At 44.2% G+C, this 15000-nt stretch overlaps 3 protein-coding genes across 5 annotated transcripts in view; 2 read left to right on the top strand and 1 right to left on the bottom strand.

Moving 5' to 3' along the window:
- The first annotated feature begins 3462 nt into the window (after nucleotides 1-3462).
- LOC122420173 (cationic amino acid transporter 3-like) overlaps nucleotides 3463-15000 on the top strand; it is a 73739-nt gene continuing 62201 nt past the window's right edge. For 2 of the 3 annotated variants that reach the window (XM_043435011.1, XM_043435008.1), the window contains exon 1: nucleotides 12749-12916. The gene's annotated coding sequence lies outside the window, so the exon portion shown is untranslated. Of the gene's footprint in view, nucleotides 3489-11526; nucleotides 11635-12748; nucleotides 12917-15000 lie in introns of those variants that run through there. The other variant, XM_043435007.1, reaches the window with a different exon arrangement.
- On the bottom strand, nucleotides 8548-10788 carry LOC122420205 (protein mono-ADP-ribosyltransferase PARP16-like). Its single transcript, XM_043435088.1, is given in 2 exon segments — nucleotides 8548-10569; nucleotides 10572-10788. Coding segments are annotated over 2 exon segments (972 nt in total). The 5' UTR covers nucleotides 10653-10788; the 3' UTR covers nucleotides 8548-9678.
- LOC122420188 (cationic amino acid transporter 3-like) overlaps nucleotides 11538-15000 on the top strand; it is a 183137-nt gene continuing 179674 nt past the window's right edge. Inside the window, 1 exon segment of the mRNA XM_043435037.1 lies at nucleotides 11538-11634. The gene's annotated coding sequence lies outside the window, so the exon portion shown is untranslated.

Here is a 15000-nt window from a genome sequence, read left to right as displayed (position 1 = left end):
TTTTTATATATTTCTTTCTACTAACCCTGGGGTGCTTCGTTTCTTCCTTTTTTAGTTGCTTTAGGTGTAGAGCTAAGTTATTTATTTGACTTTTCTCTTGTTTCTTGAGGTAAGCTTGTATTGCTATGAACCTTCCCCTTATCACTGAGTCCCATAGGTTTTGGGGTGTTGTGTTTTCATTTTCATTCATTTCTATGCTTATTTTGATTTTTTTTAAATGTTTTATGTAATTTGTTGGTTATTCAGAAGCGTGTTGTTTAGCTTCCATATGTTTGTATTTTTAAAAGTTATTTTCCCTGTAGTTGACATCTAATCTTACCACACTGTGATCAGAAATGATGCTTGGAATGATTTCAATTTTTTTGAATTTACCAAGGCTAGATTTATGGCCCAGGATCTGATCCATCCTCTAGAAGTTTCTGTGTGCACTTGAGAAAAGGGTGAAATTCATTGTTTTGGTGTGAAATGTCCTATAGATATCAGTTAGGTAACTGGTCCATTGTGTCATTTAAAGTTTGTGTTTCCTTGTTAATTTTCTGTTTAGTTGATCTATCCACAGGTGTCAGTGGGGTATTTAAGTCTCCCACTATTATTGTGTTACTGTTAATTTCCCCTTTCATACTTGTTAGCATTTGCCTTACATATTGTGGTGCTCCTATATTGGGTGCATATGTATTAATAATTGTTACATCTTCTTCTTGGATTGACCCTTTGATCATTATGTAGTGTCCTTCTTTGTCTCTTTTCATGGCCTTTATTTCAGAGTCTATTTTATCTGATATGAGTTTTGTGACTCTTGCTTTCTTTTGGTCTCCATTTATGTGAAATATCTTTTTCCAGCCCTTCACTTTAAGTCTGTATGTGTCCCTTGTTTTGAGGTGGGTCTCTTGTAGACAGCATATATAGGGGTCTTGTTTTTGTATCCATTCAGCCAGTCTTTGTTTTTGGTTGGGGGCATTCAACACATTTACATTTAAGTTAATTATTGATAAGTATGATCCCACTGCCATTTACTTTGTTGTTTTGGGTCTGAGATTATACACCCTTTCTATGTTTCCTGTCTAGAGAATATCCTTTAGCATTTGTTGAAGAGCTGGTTTGGTGGAGCTGAATTCTCTCAGCTTTTGCTTGTCTGTAAAGCTTTTGATTTCTCCTTCATATTTGAATGAGATCTTTGCTGGGTACAGTCATCTGGGTTGTAGGTTTTTCTCTTTCATCACTTTATGTCCTACCATTCCCTTCTGGCTTGAAGAGTTTCTATAAAATGATCAGCTGATCATTTTATTACTGACGTTATTATCCTTATGGGAATCTCCTTGTGTGTTATTTTTTGTTTTTCACTTGCTTCTTTTAATATTTCAAAACAGATTTTCTTTACCTCAAAGGTAAAGCAGATGTGCTTTGAGGGTCTGACAGGCTATCTTTGTTTACACAAATTTCTGGCTACACCACAGATAAGCCAAACTGACTTCCCCATATCTCAGTATGTTAACATTTTCTCCATCACATAATATAAAATATCTTAGACACATATGATCCTGCAATTCTACCTCTGAGGATAAACCCAGAGGAGTTGAAACCACACTTGGGGAGAGACGTGTACACTTGTGTTCATAGCACCATTATTCACAGTAATTAAGACATGAAAGCAACCCAAGTGCCTATTGACCAAAGCATGGTTAAGCCAATGTGGTAGGTACCAATAACAGAGTATATTCAGCATTTAAAAAGAAGAGAATATAATACATGCTACAACATGGATACACCTAGTGGACATAATACAAAATAAAGTAAGGCTGACAAGAGAAGACAAATATTAGATGATTCCACTGAAATGAAGTGGTCAGAGTGGTCAGATTCACAGGGAGAAAGTAGAATGGTGATTACCAGCAACTGGGAAAGGAGAAAGGGGGAATTGTTGTTGAATGTGTACAGAGTTTCTGTTTTGCCAGAGGAAACGAATCCTGGAGTTTGGTTACACAAAATGTGAATGTACTTAACATCGAACTGGGGAAGGTCGTTGACCTCCATGTCCTCTACCTGCCTTCTGCCTGTGGTAAAAGCTTAGCCAAAGAATAAGTTTAATCCAAGAAGTGAGAACATGCAGAAACAAAGCAAAACAGTTAAAGGGGAACAAACAATAATAATAATATGGTGACTAAGCATAGTCACGGACCTTTAGTTCCTTCTCAAGGGCTACAGACAATATTGTGAGAGCATGTAGAGACAGACATTTCCACCAGCTGTAAGAAGTTAACTAACTGATGACCAGAGTGTAGCCATGACAACAGCTGCCCCAATTCTGAGAACTTGCCTCAAGGAAATGCGGACAAGCTGACGTTGTTACTGAAGATTAACTGTACCTAAAAAAATCAAGACAACGCTGGTCAGCTCACTGATGACCACTTTCAAGATGACTGTCGGAGTGAACTGTGCTGTTTCTGAATGTATCCCCCTCTCTGAGTGTATAAAAGCTTTTGTGATGTGCTCAGTCATTTCTGACTCTTTTCAAACCCATGGACTGTAGCCCACCAGGCACCTCTGTCCATACTGCAGGTCATTGCCATGCCCTCCTCCAGGGAATCTCCCAATCTAGGGTTTGAACCCAGGGCTTCTGCATTGCAGGCAGATTCTTCACTGTTTGAACCACCAGGGAAACCCAAGGATATTGGAGTGGGTAGCCTATTCCTTCTCCAGGCGATCTACCTGACCCAGAAATCTAAGTGGAATCTCCTGCACTTCAGGTGGAATCTTTACCAGTTGAGCTACCAGAGAAACCCATTAAAGCTGTTACTGTCTGCTTGTTGGGGTGGGCAGGGGAGTTGACCTTTGACAGTAGTATACCCCCCCCCCCAATTGCTGGCATCCAAAATAAAGCAAACTTTCCTTCCACCAACCTGGCCTCCTTAATGGCTTTTGAGGAGCCAGCAGCCAGACTCTGCTTTTGGTTATGACACAACTGAACTGATTACTTAAAGATGGTTAAAATTGTCAATTTCCTGTTATTTGTACATTGGTGGTGGTTTAGTCGCTAAGTCATGTCCGACTCTTGCGGTCCCATGGACTTTATCCTGCCAGCTCCTCTGTGTATGGGATTCTCCAGGTGAGAATACTAGAGTAGGTAGCCTACCCCTTCTCCAGTGGATCTTCCCAACCCAGGAATCGAACCTGGCCTCCTGCATTGCAGGCAGGTTCTTTACCGACTGTGCAATGAGGGAGATGTTATTTGTATGTTACCCCAGTTAAAAACATCTTTGAAAATCCCTTGATAGTAACCACAGAAGTGTTAAGAGCTGAGAGGAACTTTGCATAAGCTTCCGGTCCTCCCAGCCTCCTCCCCACCCCAACTACCCAGGGGCTAAGGGTTGTCTTCTGTGCTCAGGGACTTCCCTCTTTGGTTTTTGGACACACATCAGCTCCTGCCCTGCGTGACTTAACCTCAGGCTTCCTGACTGCCCCAGTGCTCCAGGCTCTGCTCCAAGGATCCAGTAAGTCTCGGATCACCCTCTTCCTTAGGAGACTGGGCGCTGAGTTCACATCCTCCCAAAGAGCCTTGTGCAATCCTGAGTGTAGGGGGACTCAGCCCAGCTCCAGCCTGAGGGTGGATAGACCTGTTTTCCAGATGAAAGTAGAAGGAGCTGGGAGTTGTTGTGTTTGTGTGAGAAGAGAAGGGGCTGGGAGAGATTGGATCTGTGTCCAAAGGCTCTTAGACCAGTTTTAGACTGATGCTCATTCAACACTCAGATGACCCTCACATAGAGTTTGTGATACGGGTACCACTGCCTTCAGTCTCCTGTCTCCTGTCTGCCCTCCGTGTCTGCTGTTGCCTCCTCTAGGAGCTGAGCATTCTGCTGAGGATGACTCAGTGATGTTTCATGTTAAGTTACCTTGGAGTTTTCTACAATCAGCAACTCTGTGAAGCTGGCTCCTCTGTTTATCACTGTCATCATTTTTGTTTTAAATTGTGGTAAAATGCACATAAATTTGCCATCGTCACCATTTTTAAATGAACCGTTCAGCAATTTTTGGTAAATTTACTAGCTGTGACACCAATTTGCAGAACTCTTTTTGTCTTGTAAAACTGAAACCAGGTTCTCACTTAACAATGACGCCCTATTTTTCCTCTCACCCAGGCCCTAGTAAACCACCGTTCTATTTCTGTCTCTGTAAATTTAACTATATGAGGTACTTCATGGAAGTGGAATCATACAGTATTTGTCTTTTGGAGACTGGCTTTTTATCATTTAGCATATTGTCTTCAAGTTTCTTGTCCACAAGGGTATTGTCCCTGTTATAGCATGGGTCAGAATTTCCTGTCGTTTTATTCCTGAATAATATTCCTCTGTAGGCACAGATCACTTTCTGTTCATCCATTTCTCTTGGATGGCCATTTGGGTTGCTTTCATCTTTCAGCTCTTGTGAACAATGCTGCTACAAACATGGGTGTGCAAATGTCTCCTGTGACCTCATGTTCAGTTCTTTTGGGTGTACGCTCAGAAGTGGTATTGCCCAACCATGATGGTAATTTCAGTTTTGATTTTTTGGAGGAACCACCATACTTTATCCATAGCAACTGCACCATTTTGTTTTCCTAATGACATGGCTCAAAGGTTCATCAGCAGCATTTGACCAAGAAGGAAACACAGGTCCAGAGAAGTATATGACTTGATGAAGGGCAGAGAGGCGTTCGTGGGGCCAAGATCCTAATCATAGCTTCCTGACCCTTTGAATGCTTACCCTCAACCATAATGCTCAACTTGGACCTTATAGTAACATGGACAGAAGCCCCCTGACCTTAACTCATGTTCACTGAGTCAGCCTAGCCCTGCAGAGCAGTGTAATGGGGAGACATTCTACGTCCCAAAGGATTGAAAACACAGTCTCTCGTTTCTGATTCAGAACGAAGATTAGTCCTCCCTCCCTCCAGGCACTTGGGAGGCCATCTGTTTTTCCTTTTTTCCCCCCCAAAATTTAATAATATTTTATTTTTAAAATTTTTACAATTTTTCTAGTTGGAGGATAATTGCTTTATAATGTTGTGTTGGTTTCTGCCTACAACAAGGAGGCTCAGTCATAATTATATATATATATCCCCATCCCTCTAGGTCATCACGGAGCTCCAGACTGAGCTCCCCGTGTTATACAGTGGCTTCCCACGAGCTATCTGTTTTGCACATTATTCTGTATAAATGTCAATGCTACTTTCTCAGTTTGTCCCACCCTCTCCTCCCTCACCTGTGTCCACAATCTGTTCTCTACATCTGCATCTCCAGTCCTTCCCTACAAATAGGTTCATCAGTCCTATTTTTTTAGATTCCATGCATATGTATGATATACAATATCTGTTTTTCTCTTTCTGAGTTTCTTCACTCTGTATAACAGACTCTAGGTTTATTTACCTCACTACAAGTAACTCACATGCATTCCTTTTTATGGCTGAGTAATACTTCATTGCATATATGTACCACATCTTCTTTACCCATTCATCTGTCTGTAGACATCTAGGTTGCTTCCATGTCTCGCCTGTTGTAAACAGGGCTGCAATGAACATCCGGGTACATGTATCTTTGTGATTTGGTTTGATTTGACTTTGAGTTTCTCAGGGTTTATGCCCAGCAGTGGATTGCCGGGTCATATGGTAGTTTCATTCCTAGTTTGTTAAGGAATGTCCATCCTGTTCTCCATAGTGGCTGTGTCAGTTTACTTTCCCACCAACAGTGCAGTAGAGTTCCCTTCTCTCCACATCCTCTCAAGCATCTATTGTTTGTAGATTTTCCAATAGTGACCATTCTGACTGCTGTGAGGTGATAGCTCACTGACATGTGGACATAGTGAGGGAAGGAGAGGGTTGAACAAACTGGGGGATTAGGATTGACATGTATACACTACATGTGCAAAACAGATAGCTAATAAGAACCTGCTCAGAGCACAGGAACCTCAGCTTGTAGCTCTGTGGTACCCTAGAGGGTTGCGATGGGGGATGGGGTGGGAGGGAGGCCCAAGAGGGAGGGGACATATGAATACATAGAGCATTCACTGGGCTTCCTTCCCATGTGGCTCAGCAGTAAAGGATCCACCTGCCAATGCAGGAGATGCCAGTTTGATCCCTGGGTTGGGAAGACTCCTTGGGATAGGAAATAACAACCCACTCCAGTATTTTTGCCTGGAGAATCCCATGGACGGAACAGCCTGGAGGGCTACAGTTCATGGGGTGGAACAGAGTCAGACACAACTGAGCAACTAAACAACAACAAAGCTGATTCACTTCTTTATATAGCAGAAACTAACACAACATTGCAAAGCAATACCCCTATGGCTGATTCATGTCAATGTATGGCAGAAACCACTACAATACTGTAAAGTAATTAGCCTCCAATTAAAATAAATATTTTTTTAAAAAATTAAAAAGTAGAACACTCAAATAAATAAAATCATAAAGGAGGAGATATTATAAATGGTACTTTAAATATACACAGTTTTATAAGAAACTACTATGAAAAACTATATGCCAACAAATTGGGTAACCTAGAAGAAACAGACCAAATTTTTAGAAACATCCAACATATCAAGACAAAATCAGGATAAAATAAATAATACGGATAACAAACAAGGAGGTTAAATCAGTGATAAGAAATCTCTCAACACAGAAAAGATAGTTTAACTGGCAAATTTTACAAAACATTTGATTTTTAAAAAACTGTTAAATAATGGCCACACTAGGTTTTAATTTCTGCACGTGGGCTTTCTCTCTGGTTGTGGTGAGGGGTCTACTCTTTGCTTTGGTGTGCTTGCTTCTTGCAGTGGCTTCTCTTATTGTGGAGCGCAGGCTCAGTAATTGTGGAGTACAGGCTTAGTTGTTCCGTGGCATGTGGGATCTTCCCAGACCAGGAATCAAACCTATATGCCCTGCATTAGCTGGTGGTTTCTCATCCACTGTGCCACCAGGAAAGTCCAAAAAATAAGAATATTAACAAACACGAAAAAACTACATTTACTTCTAGACTCCTTCCTTTTACAAGATAATGGAGAAAACGCATGGTGTGTGTGCATGTGTTCCCGAGAGGGTCCCCTCATAATGGAAGAATCTTTGCCGATAATGGCTGGGAATTTTTTCATCCCCTCCCCAGGTCACATGGTTTTCTCTCAACTCCCCTGTGTTTTAATTTCCATTCTGTCAGGGCTAGCCTGGCTTAGGGATTTGGATTGGTTTCCAAATGCAACCATTGGTTCCAAATGAAATCCACTGGTCCAAGGCACAGTGATGAATTCATGTCAAAAACAGGATGCAAGGGGGAGGGGGCAGAAGGCAACAGAGAGAGAGTGAGAGGAAGAAGTGTTTCCATCTGAGACAGAAAATAGGCAGGAGGAGGAGGCACAGATGCAAGGACTAACATGCTGAAGACTGGGCTGGGGGCAGGGGCGGGGGTGGGGCAGGTTATCAACTGTGAATCACAGGTCACAGTGAACTTAACATCAATTTAAGATATTCACATATAATGTAAATACAAAGCACCCAAACTCAGTGATGGTTATAGAATTGAGTAATAATTTCAGACACATAAAATGTACATGAAAATGAAAAGGTGTTAGTATTCCAGAGATAGAGGCCAGAGGGCAGGGAAGTTAGGGAAAGGGTGATGATCAGGACACTCACTTGGAAACACAGGGTAAGTGTTGGATGATAAAGGAAATAAAAGAGGAATGTGAGCATACCTCTGACAGTTACTGCGGTCACCGTGAGATGAATTAAAAACATGGGAAATTATGTTGGAAAGATGAGAGGGTGGGGAGAAAGCAGCAGAGGTGGACCTGAGTGACTCTCTCATGAATCATAACTGGAAGAGAGTGCCTGTCAGTTGGGGTTGTCTACTGGGCATCCCAGGTGGATCAGTGGTAAAGAATCTGCCTGCCAATGCAGGAGACGTGGGTTTGACCCCTGGTATAGGAAGATCCCTTAAAGGAGGAAATGGCAACCCACTCCAGTATTCTTGCCTGGGAAACCCCATGGACAGAGGAACCTGGCAGGTTACAGTCCATGGGGCCACAAAAGAGTCAGACATGACTGAATGACTAAACAACAAGAAAATTCTATACAATGTGATATCGGACATGCCATTCTCATGGCTTAAATCTCTGTCCTTACATTATTTTAAACTCTGTATGTTTTCTTCTATTATATTACAGTTGTTTAAAAAGTCAGATTTTTTTAAAAACCAATGTGGAATTTTTTTCAATATAAGATATGTGGGCTGGATTCCAAATGTCCTGCTGTTGTGAAAGAGGGGAGTGCTGCTTACTACTAAATCCCTAATGACTATTTTAGATGTCTTATTTTTTAAAATTTAGACTTTCACTTATTGGCTGCTTCAACTTGAGCTATTTTCTTTCTTCCTTTTTTTTTTTAATTAGAAAAATATCTTTATTATTTCTGAAATGTTCCAATATTCAATGTAGAAACCATGATAGTGGCCTTTTCACAACTTCACAAATTATAGAAAAATGACTTTCCATCTTCTTTACAGAAATCTCCCCCCATGTTCAGGGCTCCATGACGGCTGGGCCTGGCGGGAAGGAGGGGCAGAGAGTAGGGCAGGTAGAACAAGTGCTCTCGGAGCAGTCCGAGGCTCTTCCTGCGCATTTAAAGCTCAGGCCGAGTCCCAGAGACCTGCGGGCCCCGGGAGGGAGGCGTGGCCCCCACACACCTGCAGCACACTGAGGCCAGCCTCTGCTTCAAAGGCCGGCCACCCCCAGAAGGCCTGCAGTGTGGCACTTGCGGCTGACGGGCCACGATCAAGGCAGCTTCGTGAGAACGAGAGCAGGAGGCAGGCCTGCAGCTCAAATCCTTTTTCTCTAAAGCATGGCCAGGAAAGAGGCTGTGGTCACCGGCCAAATGGGGCTCTAGGTTTAGAAATTTCGCCTTTTAGCTCACAAAAACAAATTGTCAAACAGTTATTTAAAAAAAAAATCAGAAAACAAACATTTGGTTCCATTTAGGCTGTAATCAGCAATTGGTAATTTTTAGAAAAAGACGACTGGAGTTGCTCATCGTTTTTATCAGGTCTCTGACTGCTTCCTTTCTCATCCACGGTTGGGTGGAGGGGTTACAGCTGTAGCAGAGGACTATTTGTTGATGTGAGAAAACTGTGAAGAGTGTTTTGCACTCGCATACAAAGGCTGATGGAATTCAAAATGATCCCACCGAGTTTTATGAGAAACAGGACTGTTCCTCTTGGGTGTCTCAAGTCAAAACAAGGCAACTGCCTAGTGATTTATAGTCCCCACTACACATTTTCTGCCTTCCAAGAAGGCGTTAGAGAAGGGCCGATGTCCACCAGAAGCAATTGTAAACACCCCACAGACAGCCTGGACACGTTGTTTTCAAATGCAGCAGGACTCTCTCCTTTGGCCCTGGCAAAAAAGCCAACTCCCTCAGACTGTTTAGGAAGGAACAGACAGGAAACCTCCCCCAAAAGCTAAGAGGGGCCAGTGCCCTCCGTCGACAAGAGTGGCGGAGAGCATCGTCAAAGGCAATTGATACATTTATGGCATATGAAAATTGTTCTGTGGTCCCCAAGTGGCCCCCAGGCTCGACCTGGCTGGATGAGGGGCACAGGAGGTACAGAACGAGTTATCATAAGGCACGGGATCGAGGTGGCCCCCACACCAGGCCCAGAAAGATTATCTCTTCGCACGATTCCAAAAGTGTTGGAAAGCTGAGGAGTTGATGACACTCACTGTGAGCAGCAGCAGCAGATACAGGGTGATCATGACCGTAAACCAATGGCTGGAGACCCAGGAGAGCTGGCTGGAAGCCCTGTTGGGCTGCTTCTGCGAATACACCAGCAGGTACTTCACACGCAAGAGCTGGTTATTGGTGACCACAAAGTACTTTGGAGGGACATCACCCCCTTCACTGTGCTTGATTCTCGCTCTCCTGCGATCTATCTCCTTGGAATCCTTCTTCTTCGTTTGGCACTTGACGTCTGGATGGTCAATGACCTCGCACATGGCCACGCAGCTAAGGATGGGGCCAAGGAGACTGTGCTGCCACCCGTGGCCATGGGGGCTATAAATGAGGGCCAGGCTCAGGTCACTGGTGAGGTGGGTCCCTTCTCCAAACAAGGATATCTTGTTCAGGTGGCAGTGCAGGCCATTGTGGATGATGGAATGGAAGTTTTCTAGGCGGCTCCCGTGGAAGGCGTAGATGAGGTCGCGTTCTCCTTTGGTCTCATAAAATTTGGCGTTGGCTGGGTCGGAGTACTCGACTTCAAACAGGAAGTCCGGCACGGGGACAGGCGTGTGAGGGGTACCAGTCAGCTTTTGGATCTTTTCAAACTCTGATTTCCCTGCACTGTGGATTGTCAGGACCTTTGAGGATAAAATCCAGCTCATCAGGTCCCAGGCCCATGGGTCTTTTTCTCCTGAAGACTGGAGAAGTTCTTTCAGGTTAGGTAACTTGCTGGCATCTGCAAGCAGGGCCTTGAAGTCCTTGCAGTCGTGGCGGGCATAGGACGCGGGGAAGGGCCGCAGGACGGAGTCGCGCTTGTAGCTCCGTAGGGCCGAGGCGAGGCGAAGAAGCTGCAGCGCAGGTCGGCGGCCAGCACGTCACGGCCTGCCGCCTCCCTGACGGCCGCCCGGCCTGCGGGCTGCATCCCGGGGCGCCGCGCGTTGCCAGGGGAGACGCGCCGAGGTGCGGGGCGGGGGTAGGCAGGGCCAAGCCGGCGGTCAGCGCGGGGCTGGGCCCGCGTACAATGGGCTGCAGGCGGCCGGAGTCCCTCGGCCGGGGCCGAGCTAGGCGGAAAGAGGAGATGACAGGGTGAGGACGCGCTGACAAGTGTCTTCTGCTGGGGCGCCGAAGCACTCGCCGCCCAGGGAGACGGAGGGGTGAGAGGGGCTGGCCGGGGCCGCGGGCCGGCGCGAGGGGTGGGCCGCGGGATAATGGAGCCAGAGGCCAGGGAGCCCGGGCTGGGGGAGGGGCTATGACTTGGGTGAGACGACAGCGGCCCGACACGCGTCCTCTGAAGCGGCCTGGGGTGGGGGGGCACCCCCAAGGGGGACCGCGGCCCGAGCCCGCTCCCTGCGCCGGGAGAAGCTGCGGCGCGGCCCGGGCCTTCCTGTCCCGCCTTCGACCCGCGCCGCCTATTTTCTTTTCATTTTATTGAAGTATAGTTGATTTACAGCGTTGAGATAATCTCTTCTGTACTGCAAAGTGACTCAGATATACATATATATTGATATATTCTTTTCAATGACAGTTTATCACAAGATATTGATTATAGTTCCCTGTGCTATACAGTAGGAGCCTGCCAGGCTCCTCTGTCCATGGGGTTACCCAGGTGAGAATACTGGTGTGGGTTGCAATTCCCTTCTCCAGGAGATCTTCCTGACCCAGAGATCGAACTGGGAACTCCTGCACTGCAGGCAGATTCTTTACGTCTAAGCCTCCTGGGAAGCCCTCATCATATTGTTGAAGCATTTAACCTTTATTGCTCTTGGGGCAGATAATCTTGTCCTCTATCCTCCTAGGTTCTCTGTCAGGAGCCTGCAAAGAAGACACATGAAGCATAGATGAACAGAAGAAAGAACTATATCTACAGCTAGCCTTCGGTTTACATTTCCTGAGGAATGAGGCAGGTGAGGTCTAGGCTATATATTTACAACTAGACTTCTGTTTGCACTTGGAGATGGAAATGACAGGAACAGGGTAAATAGCTAGACTTTGCCTGCTGTGGACATGTTACTATAGCAATCATGGCAGAGACGGAAAGGGGTTAAACCCTGTGTGTGTAAAAGATCAAGCGGTCACATATTTTCTATCTTTAGGGCACCACACATGTGCAGAGAGTCTCCTTGAGGGAGAAAAAGGAGGGGGTGCCCTCTCATAATGGGTGATGTCCAGGCCCTCACAGGCCTGTGTGCTGGAATCCATCTAGGAAAAAAGCTGCACACACCTGTCAGGGAGGGTCCTAGGGCAGGTCAGGTAATTAGCCAAAGGCAAACAAAGATGAAAAGAACTGCCCTGTATAGACGATTTAACAGTCTCTTTATTTATTTATTTATTTATTTCTTCATTTATTTTTATTAGTTGGAGGCTAATTACTTGACAATATTGTAGTGGTTTTTGCCGCACATTGATATGAATCATCCATGGATTTACATGTGTTCCCCCTCCCACCTCCCTCCCCATCCCATCCTTCTGGGTCATCGCAGTACACCAGCCCTGAGCACTTGGCTCATGCATCAGACCTGGACTGGTGATCTGTTTCACAGTTGATAATATGCATGTTTCAATGCTATTCTTCAGATCATCCCACCCTCGCCTTCTCCCATAGAGTCCAAAAGTCTGTTCCATACATCTCTGTCTCTTTTTCTGTCTTGCATATAGGGTTATCGCTACCATCTTTCTAAATTCCATATATATGCAAATTGTATATATATTGTATACTGTATTGGTGTTTATCTTTTTGGCTTACTTCACTCTGTATAATGGGCTCCAGTTTCATCCATCTCATTAGAACTGATTTAACAGTCTCTTTACGGGGCTCCTCCTCCTTTGGGAGGACGCCCACAGCCTTCCTCTTGGGTGTGAACTCTGTATGGCTTCTGTCTTAACTAAACAAACTGTTTCCTCTGTGTGCTCCTGCACAAGTGTGCTGTGTCTCCAGTGATGCACTTTTACTATATTTTTAGTTTTTGTCTACTGGAGAAATGCTTTTTTTTTTTTTCCTTTTTACTGGGGACTAGAGCCAGGAGAACCATGTTTCTAGTTTCTAGCCCCCAATGGACTGGCAACTAGGAGTCTTGGTTTTCATCCAGGCTATTCGAGCCCAAATCTCGGGCAGAGAACTAAGCCAGTGCTCACGGCTGTCTCTCTCTCCCGCCCAGATCATTTGGGGCTGAAACCCAGGATTTTAAGGTAAACTGCAGCTCTCCCCAAACTGCTGGTTGGAGACTTCTGACTCTTTCTCTCTCGCAGGAGAACTTGCTTTCATTCTCTGCTTTGTTCTTTTTCCAAGACCTGCAGCGGTTAATCGAGGTCCACTCCATGAAGGAGCCCCAGTTATCTTTTTCTTTCCCCTCTCCCCATTTCTCTCATTCTACCTAAATGACAACCCCCAGCCTGTCCGTCACCCAAGCAGAGCTTCCTCATCAACTTTGGGAGAACCACGCCCGGAATCAAGGCTCAGCACCTACCACCACCGCCAGCAAATTGCTCCCACTTTGTTGTAGCTGTGGTTTAGTCGCTAAGTCATGTGCGACTCTTTTTGACCCTGTGGACTGTAGCCTGCCAGGCTCCTCTGTCCATGGGATTCTCCAGGCAAGGATACTGGAGTGGGTTTCCGTTTCCTTCTCCAGGGCATCTTCTCCACCCAGGGATCGAATACCAGTCTCCTGCACTGCAGGCGGATTCTTTACTTTCTGATTCCCCAGGGAAGCTCAACCCAGGAGGATGCCCTTCAAAAGCCAGATGGTTTTCTATGTATAGGTCTTTTGTTTCTTTAGGTAGATGTACTCCTAAGTATTTTATTCTTTTTGTTGAAATGGTGAATGGTATTGTTTCCTTAATTTCTCTGTTTTTTCATTGTTAGTGTATAGGAATGCAAGGGATTTCTGTGTGTTAATTTTATATCCTGCAACTTTACTATATTCATTGATTAGCTCTAGTAATTTTCTGGTAGAGTCTTTAGGGTTTTCTATGTAGAGGATCATGTCATCTGCAAACAGCGAGAGTTTCACTTCTTCTTTTCCTATCTGGATTCCTTTTACTTCTTTTTCTGCTCTGATTGCTGTGGCCAAAACTTCCAACACTATGCTGAATAGTAGTGGTGAGAGTGGGCACCCTTGTCTTGTTCCTGATTTCAGGGGAAATGCTTTCAATTTTTCACCATTGAGGGTAATGCTTGCTGTGGGTTTGTCATATATAGCTTTAATTATGTTGAGGTATGTTCCTTCTACTCCTGCTTTCTGGAGAGTTTTAATCATAAATGAGTGTTGAATTTTGTCAAAGGCTTTCTCTGCATCTATTGAGATAATCATATGGATTTTATCTTTCAATTTGTTAATGTAGTGTATTACATTGATTGATTTGCGGATATTAATCCTTGCATTCCTGGGATAAAGCCCACTTGGTCATGCTGTATGATTTTTTTAATATGTTGTTGGATTCTGTTTGCTAGAATTCTGTTAAGGATTTTTGCATCTATGTTCATCAGTGATATTGGCCTGTAGTTTTCCTTTTTTGTGGCATCTTTGTCTGGTTTTGGAATTAGGGTGATGGTGGCCTCATAGAATGAGTTTGGAAGTTTACCTTCTTCTGCAATTTTCTGGAAGAGTTTGAGTAAGATAGGTGTTAGCTCTTTTCTAAATTTTTGGTAAACTATAAAACACTGATGAAAGAAATCAAACAGGACACAAACAGATGGAGAAACATGGATTGTAAGAATAAATATTGTCAAAATGGCTATTCTACCCAAAGCAATCTATAGATTCAATGCAATCCCTATCAAGCTACCAATGGTATTTTTCACAGAACTAGAACAAATAATTTCACAATTTGTATGATAATGCAAAAAACCTCGAATAGCCAAAGTAATCTTGAGAAAGAAGAATGGAACTGGAGGAATCAACCTGCCTGACTTCAGGCTCTACTACAAAGCCACAGTCATCAAGACAGTATGGTACTGGCACAAAGACAGAAATATAGACCAGTGGAACAGAATAGAAAGCCCAGAGATAAATCCACGAACCTATGGACCCCTTATCTTTGACAAAGGAGGCAAGGATATACAATGGAAAAAAGACAACCTCTTTAACAAGTGGTGCTGGGAAAACTGGTCAACCACTTGTAAAAGAATGAAACTAGAACACTTTCTAACACCATACACAAAAATAAACTCAAAATGGATTAAAGATCTAAATGTAAGACCAGAAACTATAAAACTCCTAGAGGAGAACATAGGCAAAACACTCTCCAACATAAATCACAGCAGGATCCTCTAT

Source organism: Cervus canadensis, chromosome 18 (assembly GCF_019320065.1).
Source record: "Cervus canadensis isolate Bull #8, Minnesota chromosome 18, ASM1932006v1, whole genome shotgun sequence".
NCBI classification, from domain to species: Eukaryota; Metazoa; Chordata; class Mammalia; order Artiodactyla; family Cervidae; genus Cervus; species Cervus canadensis.
This window is presented reverse-complemented; position numbering and strand designations above follow the sequence as displayed.